The sequence below is a fragment of the Melopsittacus undulatus genome, chromosome 3 (assembly GCF_012275295.1).
Source record: "Melopsittacus undulatus isolate bMelUnd1 chromosome 3, bMelUnd1.mat.Z, whole genome shotgun sequence".
NCBI classification, from domain to species: domain Eukaryota; kingdom Metazoa; phylum Chordata; class Aves; order Psittaciformes; family Psittaculidae; genus Melopsittacus; species Melopsittacus undulatus.
Window position 1 is genome coordinate 10861921 of NC_047529.1, and position 10705 is coordinate 10872625.

General features: G+C 46.0%; 1 protein-coding gene across 1 annotated transcript; it reads left to right on the plus strand.

The window, feature by feature from the left end:
- The first annotated feature begins 265 nt into the window (after positions 1–265).
- Positions 266–10481, plus strand: LOC115946242 (uncharacterized). The gene is made up of 8 exons (XM_034060810.1): positions 266–533; positions 2459–2570; positions 3218–3362; positions 4350–4463; positions 5020–5164; positions 6496–6644; positions 7098–7237; positions 8509–10481. The coding sequence occupies exons 2-8, from the start codon at positions 2465–2467 to the stop codon at positions 8613–8615; spliced, it is 906 nt and encodes a 301-aa protein (XP_033916701.1). The 5' UTR covers positions 266–533; positions 2459–2464; the 3' UTR covers positions 8616–10481.
- Positions 10482–10705: the final 224 nt, after the last annotated feature.

Genomic DNA, 10705 nt, shown 5'->3' on the forward strand with positions numbered 1-10705 from the left:
TGTAGCTGCTCACAGGATCCATTCCTTGCTATGTGTTAAATCTCCAGCTTCCCCAAACCCCACATCCAGGCTGTCCTTGCCGCTATCCCTCTGACTGTCCCCATTCCCACACAGGAACGCTGCCCCAGCTCTCAGCTTGAGATGCAGTGTTTTGCAGTAGAATACTGAGCTTCCCTCCTTGTGGTGGAGACAGGGAAAGACAAAGCAGACGGGAGCCGGGGAGCACACACTCGTTAGCTTGTGGTGCCAGGAAGTTGGGAGCCTGCGTTGCTCTGCCTGTTACAAAAGGCCCTCGTTAAGTAAGCCCTTATGCAAGATAAAAGTGATTGTTCTGGGGAGGCTTCAGCCAATTGGAGGCTGCAGCTGAGGCAGGAAGTGTCCAAGTGCTGTGTTTCACATGGATGTGTGGTTATTGACCCGCTGAAAGTTGACTAAACTCTCTTTAGATAAGAGTGAGCAGCGGAGACTCCTCAGCACTGGTGGTGGCTGAATTACAGCTGTGAGACGCTGCCAAAGAGCCTGTGTGGATCCTTGTGAGTAGTGTTCCGATTCTTCTAAAGGGTGTTTGTGAGTGACAACTGCAGGCAGGGAAGTACTGCAGCTGTGTACTGCTGGTGATAAATGGAGGGAGGCAGGAGGTGGCAGACAGTAGTGAAACTATCGATTGGTTTAAAATGGGACTCTCCTCCTAGACTTCCATAAGTGAGTACAGGCTGCTGTGAAGCTGTGTAATCAAATCTCTTCCAAATATGCTAACAAAAGAGAAATGTGCTGAATTCAATCACAGCACTGTCAGGGGAACACAGATTTAGCCTGACGGTGAAATCAAAGGACCATCTATTGCCATGCGCTGCTTTGGAGTGGCCATAAGGCAATGTTCAAGGAAAGGATACGCCAACAGGAGAAGTGTGCAGTGATATTTCCAATCCTACGTTTTCCTTGCTTTCTGGAATCTACAGGTCAGTTATTTCCTGAAACAGAAGTGATATCTTTAATAGTGCAAGTGGCTTTTCCTTTTCAGAGCTTGCTGTGTATCCACTGAAGACTGTTTTGGGGTTTGACTGATGTAAATCTAACTGGGATTTGGCATCTTGAGTTAAATGAGTTCTTCCACATAGGATTTTAATTTTTAAAGGAGGGTTTCTGTTTTGATGGAACTGGAAAGGGAAAAGCTTGTGGGGATTTACAGAAAGCAGAATCTCCCCTCCCACTTCCTTGTGATGTGTCTGGATGCAGCTCAGCCCATGAACAAAGCCCAGAACTATAAAGCATCCACTGAAGCGGGGACTGGAATTTATTAGTTCAGCGCTGAGCAGCTTGGAACAACTCAGTTATTCCTGCCATTCCAGTTACTATCCGATGCCTGGAAGGCACTGAAGTGCCATTGTATAGAGAAGGCCATTCAAGTGCTGAACTGTCAGGGGGAAATAAAGCTGTTGCCTATAGTGTGGATGCATGCATGCTTACTCTTGCAGGTGGCATACAACTTTGCCTTGATAGAACAAATGCTGGGCTAATGGAGATCACTTGAGAGAGTTCAAGTCGCTATGTTCAAACCTTGAAAAACTGTAGTGTGTAGTTTGTATAACCTGTAAAGTTTTTGAGATCTGCTAAAGCCTTTAAATCTCACTTGCAGCAAGTAGAAACGGATGTGAAAAGCTACATTGAAACCCAAAGGTACCTGCCTGCAAAGCCAAGACTAAGGCTTTCATATTTCTTCCTAAAGTGGGCAAAGCTGATAAGCTGTTTTCTTCACTAAAACTGCATTAGCTGTGTAAGATAAGATGGGATCGCTCTTACACTTACTAATTATTTAGGTCTTAAACCCTGTGCGATACATCCCTAGCCAAACCCAAGCTCTCTCTTGCACTATGGCAGAGCAGGCTGCTCACAGGGCACTCTGGCTTCCCACTTCAATTCTGCAGCCTAGCAAGGTCTCTCTGCTTCTGTGGGTCATCATTGTCCAGAACCCAGCAGCCTTCCTAGGTGTCTGTAGTGTTTGCTCCCCACCTGAAACTCATGGGGGAGCCATTGCAGTCCTAGGGGCTGGTGAAGGTTGTTAACAGAAAATCTCAGACATTGGGACAGGTTTTTCCAGGTCCATGAAGTGATCCAATGAGCTGGGGAGAGTTTGCAGACCTAAAATCCATGAGACACTATTGAAGACACTACCATTATAAATCCTTGAGTTATTGGAAGAGGATTCTGGGGAGGTATCAGTGGTTTGCGCTGGTTTGGGGCAATTTTCTGGCCTGCTGACACTGTCAAGAGGATGCTGGTTCAAAGGCAGATGCTCCTAGCCCATGCAAGGCCTTTTTGGTTCTTATAACAGCACCACAAATAAGTCAGCAGTAAAAACTGGGGAATTTACAATGCAATTTCTAAAGCAGTCTCTGGGACATGGAACAAACCCATCCATGCATCAGAATAGCCAAAAAATACCTGTAATTTGTTGCAGGATAAAATGGATGCCATGCACAAGCTGAAGATTCTGGTGATGCTTCTGGCTCTGGCTGTTTTTGTGGCTGTAGTGATACTGAACGCTGGGAACGCCACTGGGACATTCAAAGGTGATGCAAACAAACTGGCTTTGTTCAGAGGTGGATTTCATACACTACATAATTTGATGGTTTATGGTGCCTTAGGTGGGTTAGACCTGTTTGTTACCTCACTGCTTCTCCAAATACACCTTTATCTTTGAAAGATGGAAGCAGCTGGTGCATCCTCCAGGAATCACAGCCAGGGGACTGAAATCCAGTCCTTGAAATCCAAATAATGGTCTTGTCCTGGGTGAACCTGAATCCAGTGGCAGGTGAAAGGCAATCTTTGCATACACTGCCCTTGTATCCTGGTGAAAGCTGCTATGTATTTACTGAGGGCAGTGGTGCCCAGTTTGAACACTTCCCAGCTGAAACTGTCAGAAATGGGCATTGTGCTTCTCTCCGGTTTCTGCATGCAACTGGCTTTTCTGGTTCTGTGTCAGAGGGAAGGTGCTCAGGGATCCCCATTGGGACACTGATTCTGTAACGGGTGTCTGAAGGAGAGCCAACTGCAGCACATGGCTTGTTTTCACCTTGGGCATCCTTTCATCTCCCTCAGATCCACTGAGGTGTGACCTAAGCCTTGAGGAAGATTACAGGATGAGGGAATTTGGGAGTCTTTCCCCATCCTTGGTATGCAGTAACACTTCTACCTGCAATGACTTTCACTACCACAGGTCTGTTCAGGTCAACCCCTGGAAACATCTCGGCCAAGTACAACACTGACTTCACACCAGCTGGATGGACTTTCCTCATCTGGAATGTCATCTATGCCTGGCAGCTTGCCTGGCTTCTCTATGCCTTGTCAGGGATATGTCAAAGGTATTTACCCTGCTTATGGTGCACCTAAGGGATAGTGGTGTTTCCCTTTCGTAGTTCAGTCTCCTACTCCCTTTTTTGGGCCTCTTAATCAGAGTAAACCCACTGTCATTCCCTTTGACATGCTGAAGCTCAGCATCTTTTAGGTTCAGCATCAAAGCTGAGAAGCAGTTTGGAGGTATACAAACTGCTGGAATGTGTGGGCATGTTACAAAGCATGAGGCCTGGTTTCCACTGATTCATGTGATCTGGCTGTTACCCAGTAGTATTTACCCACTGCTAGAGGCTGAGAATCCATAGGGGCAAAATTAATGAGTTATGGAGCTAATGCTTTGAGGTTACTGGCTGTTAGAGATCAGAGATTTCGCATTGGGAAGTGTTTGGGCTGTAAGATCAATAACTGCCTCAGGTACTACCATATAATATCTGTAGTATTGTGATGTCTTCTGTAGGATACACTTACATTGCAGCTCTTCTGTCAAGGGGGACCATGGACTGCTTAGTTTAAGTATCTGCTGTTTTCACATGACTTGTAAGAATTTGCTCAGTTGGCAACACTGAAGGTTGAGGGAGGAATGATGTATGTGTTTGGACAAGAGTGATCAAGTCCATATACATGTATGTGTGCACACATAAAATGTGTACATACATATGCACGCACACTGTGATCCCATAAGCCTTTTCTCCCTGGGAACCGAGCTAAAATCCTATGATCACTCCACTGCTACCACCACCAGTGTCACAAGCTCTGCAGTATCTGTGGAGCAATCCTTAGTTATGTGCAGACACCAGCAAGTTCTGTATTGTGGGACAATGTTCTGATGGGGAAAGCCATAAGGACTGTGTATCTGAGAAGGATGCAGGGGGGGAATAGTCTGAACTTAACTCCAGTGTAGTGTCTCTGTTAGTATGAGGAAAATGAGGGCAGGAAAGCTTGATTAGTCAATGCGAAAGAAAAATGCCTTTCTCCATAACCACTTTTCCTGGCAGGAATGAATTTGGATGTGTCTACATAAAGCCAGACTTGCTGCCAATACCTTTTTATGCAGTGTGGATACTCAATAATGGCCTCAATATTACATGGCTGTTTCTGTGGGACCGAGAGTAAGTTGCTTTTTGTTACAAATGCTTCCTAAACCTCTTGTTGACACTGTCTGAATACCCTATTTTGCCCCTCCCTTATGTGTGAACACTTAATCAGACCTGTAAAACTTCAAGGCAGGCCTTAGCTAAAGGTAGCCTTCATGAAAGTCTGGCACAATATTATCTTGCCCATGAGGTGGGTTGGTTATTGAAGTCTAAGATCTAAAGCTGCCGCTGTTCCATGTTGTTTTTCCTCTACAAGGTAAGACAGGAGCTGTGCCTCTCTTCATAAATACAGTTAAGCTCCTTGCCTTGGTTTGTTTTCATAATCATGGTCACATGAAGGGCTTATAATAACACCACTGTCAAGAGGTGAAGAAATCAGTTGCAGCCAGGAAAACAATAACTTTGTGATGAGCAGAGTAGAACAGCAATATGTTAAAATGAAGGCTCCATGTAGTGATTACCTTTATTAAAGGCTGATTAACTTAAAGCCAGCAAACACTAAAGCTATGAATTAAGGCATTAAGACACCACTGAAAACATGTATGCTGTGTGTGTATGTTCTTTGTCCTAGATGCCTCCTCCCAGCCCTGGTGATCCTGGTAGCTCTCACTGTTACTACATTTGTCTGCCTCTTCATTTCACACCGAGCCCTGAACGCCCATTCCTCGTGGCTTGTGAAGGGCCACAAAGCTGAGCTCTGGCTCATCCGCATCCTAGTAGGTGACATTTGAGAAGTGGTTGTTGGTAAATGCTAAGAGCTCTGTGCAGTGCTGCAGGTACCAAGAAAGATTTAATGGCAGGAGATGGGTAAGGGAAGGCTTCTGCGCTGACTTTGTGTTTGCTGCAGGTGCACACAAGCTTAATTGCATCTTTCTCATTGGGCATAATCTTGGTCTTTGGCCTTAAAGGTCTTTTCTAACCTAGTTGATTCTATGATTCTATGTTTCTATGATAATGGGATTCAGAGCAATATATCCCTTGCACTTCTCCACCTGCTGCAGAATTAAGTTTCCAGTGAAGTATGAAGACTTCAGCCCAGACCTGTTTGGTATGGGAAGAATATTTCTTGCAGAGGGAAAAGCCATTGCTAAGGGTGGCTTCTGTAGCTGATGATGTCCCTTGTAGCTGATTACAAGACGCTATCTATTTCTTGTACACTGCTCAAGGTTTCAAGCGCATCTGCCTTTGAGTTTTGCCAGATTCTGGAAGAAAATGATGATTCTGCTGTTCTTGAGAAGAGTGGGCGTTGGTTTGGCAAACTGCATGGAGAATACAAATATACTCCACCACTCCTTTGGTCCTCCCCTGTTCCTCTCTCCTAGCTCAAACCTACCACCCTGACCCCGTCCTTGCCCTGCAGTTCCTTCCATGCCTATATGTGCTTTAACCACCTTAGATTCCTTTGCTTGATGTTGACATTGTTCAGTGACAAAGCTTAAAATGCTCATCCAAGGAGCTAGGAGGGTTTTTGGTGAAGGGGGAGTCTGCAAAGCTGGGAGGGTTTGGATAGCAAGGTTCCTACCAGCCCTGCTGGAAATGTGTTTGCATCTCTTGGTACAAACTGGGAGCAGGCTGTTCTTTACACCATTGTACTGCGCTTCCTGCATTGTAACACAGGAAATGGGAATAGCTGGGTTCCCCATCCTTGCTCAGGAGTGACTCCAGCCCTTGCTAGTACCTGCTTCAGGCTCCATGCAGCAAAGATATTTGCTGGGAGGTTGCTAAGATCCAGAAAGCTCTCTGTCTGTTAGTTACAGCAGCCTGCAACAACTGGGCTGGGCAACCAGGCAGACTGTATGCTTTGGGGTGTGGATGGGAAGTCCATGATGGGATTACAGGACTTTGTATGGGGAATTCTGCAGCTGGGGTGGATTTCTGGGGTGCTTTGGGCAAGCCAAGGCTTCAACCCTTCTCAGTGTTGAGGGGCTTTCCCCATAGCTAGGTCCAGAAGGCTGGTTTAATTGCCCAAGTACCTATGGATCACAAAAGGCAATTGGGAATTGCCTTTTTTTACCACTGGTTGTGATCTTGCTGTGCTATTTGGCAGGTCCAGAATGGGCTGGCGCTGTATGCAACATGGACCAGCATTGCCACCCTGCTGAACTTTGCCGTTGTGCTGATCTACAAGTGGAACGTGGTCAATGAGACAGCAACGACTGCTTGTCTCAGCATCCTTGGTCTCAGCCTACTAATATGGTAAGCGTCCTCATGGGTTCCCATCAAACCCTTCCAACCTCTCACAAATGGGCTGGGCTATCTGTGCCAATTCATTCCCAGTCTGTCCATGTACCAGCACAGAGTACAATGGCCCCTTATAATTCATGGCAGGTGAACAAGGACCCTGGGCATAGCTCTTCTTCCGTGACCCTCAGCAATGCTAATAAGCACATGCTGTGGGCCAGGAATAGATTGCTTTGGTGAGCCCAGCCTGCCCTAAGTTTACATATGAGGGCTTGATATGGAAAACAATATGAAACATGGCTTTTCCACCTAAACCTCTAATAAGAAATTATCTTCTGAATTTAGGTAAATGAACAATTTGGGATTCTGGTCCAAACTGGCCTGCCAAAAGGAAAATAATCTTTGTCTAATTCCTTTAAGGAATCAAAGTATGGAGAAAAGATTTACTTTGCCTCTTTTTCTTCACAGGTTTTATCTTGAAAACTTTGTCCTTGACCAGTATGTCCGCTATGACCTCACAGTCTACCCAGTGGTCATAACAGCTCTGACTGGCAGCGCATGCAAGAACTTCTTGTTTTCATTCCCAACAACGAATGGTGTTTTTATAGGTGAGTCTTTTGGGCTGTTTCCAACTCTTGTAAAAGGAGGAGAGAAAACATTTCTGGATCTTTCCTGTTTATTAAGGGCAGGAAAGCAGTATTTAGAACTGTCTCTTGGAAAGTAGTATTTAGAGGGATTTATTAGGAGGTATTAATCTTGCAAAGGAAAGAGTAGAGGAGAAATCACTGCCCATGAGCCTTGGGGCTGGCTTCAGATCTTGTGTTGCCTCAAGTTCACTTATGTTTATCCTTCAATTCTCCACTATCCACGTGGGTCCTCTGTAGCTGCATTTGACACAGGGTGGGCTGAAGGAAGAGGAGGGCTGGGATGAAGGCTGTGGACTTCCATTTATCCTATATCATTTAGGATATAGGATCAGTGCATAAGCTTCTGACCCAAAGAGAGGGGGATGTATTTACACAATTCACAACTCTGTACATGCTCCTCTCCTATGCAGAACTGGGCTAGCCTTCAGTTTTCCCAGGATTGTTTGGTTGCTGCATGCCACTGTAGCTGAGTGTAGTCATCCATTGTAAAAGGGCTCAAGCTGTCCAAATACTGTGTAATCAGGCTGGCAAAAGCTATGCCATTGAGTGGTGTTACACTGGCATGAAAGAGACTGAGCTGTGTGAGCTCTGGATCCTGCTGCAGCAGTTTGAGATGCCTGTTCCCACTGTAAGGTCAGCAGAAGCTGCTACGGACCAGTGGCTAAAGCTAATGTCTGGACTGGCACCATTGCAGTCACTCCAGTGTGTGTTCCCTTTGGCTGTAAGGGCAGCTGGAACTTGGTAATGCCCAAAAGAGCCCAACAGGACTTAGGAGAGCTTGTCTGCCAAAGGCATGAGGGCACTGGAGACATCTCCTGATGGTTATGGCCACCAGGAATGTGTGGGTATGTGTGATCTGGCACACTGTGTTCCTGCAATGGGGCATTTCTACCAACAAAACTTCATCTTTAGTGGTTCAGTTTGTTTGGCTGGTAGGTCAGGAATGTGTTTTTCCCAAACTAGTGCATGTTTCTTTATATAGCTCAACTATTCCTGGAGTGTTTTGTTAATGTAATGCATTTTTATTTCTGTGTCCATAAAAGCCCCCCCCTTTAGACATTCCTTGATCGGGTAGCATTGGGTGTTTGACTGGGTAGCAGTGAAATTGATGGGGGGTAGTGGCTTTTGTACAGGGGGTTGCTTGTGTTCTTCTTTCCCTGAATGCTTCCTGTGATACGACAAGAGGGACTGACTTTCTCATGCATTAACATGCTTCTGTGTTTGTTTTCTAGTTGTTCTGCTGGCAATCACTTGCTTCATTTTTGCTGTTCGGCTGGGACTTGTTGCATGGAGACACTTTAGGAGACCACTGGAAGCATCAGGAAACCCAGACCCATAGGGCACAGTGGCTTGAGACCTCTGGCATGTTGTAGCAGATACTTTAAATGGAGAAAAAAGGATCTGGCATCTGCTGGTCTGTCCTTCCTGTATCAACTGCTTTATGCTCTCTATTTCTTCCCATTCCAAATACAGATGCTTGTCTGGAAACCTCTCCTGCTCCGAAACTCCCACAGCTCAGCTGCTCACAGGCCCACATTGAATCTGTGCCCTTCATTTGGTTTGACTCTGAACCAGTGCAGGAAAAGGTCCTTCAGCTGAACAGCCCTGTACAGGTTTGTGATAGAGCTGTGGCTCGGTCCTGTGGCTGTCAACAGGCACTATACAAGCTTACACAGACACTTCTTTATGGTTTTCCTTTGGTAGCTAATTTTCCTTAGGTTTAAGGTGAGAGATGAGACTTCTGTCATGCCTCTGGCCATACAGTGTTTGGCTTCTGCAAGCCCTTGTGGTGTGAGCAGGAATCCCACAGGCAGCAACTGCTCCCTTTCCTGCTGCTTTTCCCACATGATAAAGATGCTACAGCTCTGGAGATCCACCTGTGCTGTGTCAGCTCTGTTTGATACCCAAGGGGGGAGAGGAGGAGGGACTGCATATTTCTGACACAAATGCAAGCCTTCAACCAATTTTTGTTTGTAGCTCTGGAAACGGAAGATGCGTTCACCTTTCTGCATACACTAAAGCATCTGGGGCTCTGCCCTGGTTTTCCCTGTCTCAATTAAGTTAGTCACTGTGTCACCGCCTCTGTCTGTGACCCACAATAGCAGCAGCTTCGCTGTTCCTGCTCTGCCTATAAGACAAGAGAGATCTGGGTCAGGCAGGAGCCGTGGGTTGCCTTTCCCTGCGCTGTGCAGTGCAGCTTGTGCTGGCTGGATGCCTCCTGCTGGAGAACGGTTTGTAGCCATGCAGGTGAGATGTGCAGAGGAGGTGGTACCTGCTCTGGGGTGAAGATGCTGCTTCAAAGAGAGGCCTGAGTAATGATAGAATCACTTGAACTGATACCATGAGTTCATTCTGGACTGGGGCTTTCTCGTGTGGCTTCACCACAGGAAGCCTTAATGTGGATTGACTGAGTTGTCAGACCACTGCCTCCACTTCCTGTGCCTACTTGAGAGGTGATGGTGCCTCACTGCTATCTGGAAGTGTTTCTGCATGGCAGGTGCTTTCAGATGCTGAATTCATTGCAACACTATTACAAAGGTTAAATTGTCTAAAACAGTGTGTGCTATCATTTACATTTAACAAAACTAAACCAGTGTCATGCACTTCCTCTTTCCTTTTGTCATGTTTTAGTTTCGAGTAAACCAGCAAATCCCACTACATCTGTAAGCCACCTGCAGTAACTGTCCTGGCTGCTGCCTCATTTGTGCTTGGGGTTCTGCACTGGCCCTGGTCTCTTGCTGGAGCCAGGTGCTTCCACTGATCATGCTTTCATCAACCCTTGAAGGTGAAGACTTGGGTGCTGAAGTGCCCTTCTACTTAAATGCTCTTCTTCCCAAGAGCCCTGCTAGTCACTGCTTCTCCATAAGCTGCTGCCTTTAATACAGTGGTATTAAATCCACTGGTGTGTGGATTAAGGGGTCCAGGCAAGGTGAGTCATTGATGCAAGGCTGTGCAGCACAGGGAGCCCTTGAAGGTGTTCTGTATCCTCTCACGCAAGAGCTCCTGGACCAAGGTAGCTGCACTGCCTTTCCAGAGACATTAAACAGAGCCTTCAGTGAGTTTCTTTCTTTCAAATGACCAGAAACTATAGCATAGGATGTAATTAATGCATTAATTACCTCAGGAGAGTCAACACGGCTTCTTCAGAAGCAATTCATGTCTCACAAATCTCTTTGAGCTCTCTTAAGGACTCAAAAAGCACATTGGTAAGGATGAACTGTTTTTTATTGCCATTGGCTTCTAAAGTAGCTCGAGAGCTATGACACAAAGGGCAATGTCCTCCCATGTGTGATTAAAGCTGGCAAACAGAAGGAGTGTTTCTCTCCAGGAAGAGAGGTTGCTGCTGGCCTGTGTCATGAGACCTGAGCTGGGTAATGTAGTCATTAAAACCCAAGGGACAATTTGATGATTGACAATTACTTAGGATGC

Coding starts and splice junctions, on each gene's coding strand:
- LOC115946242 (XM_034060810.1), top strand. CDS start 2,465: ATGGATGCCATGCACAAGCTGAAGATTCTGGTGATGCTTCTGGCTCTG. Junction 4,464..5,019: donor CTGTTTCTGTGGGACCGAGA/GTAAGTTGCTTT, acceptor TCTTTGTCCTAG/ATGCCTCCTCCCAGCCCTGG. Junction 7,238..8,508: donor AACGAATGGTGTTTTTATAG/GTGAGTCTTTTG, acceptor TTTGTTTTCTAG/TTGTTCTGCTGGCAATCACT.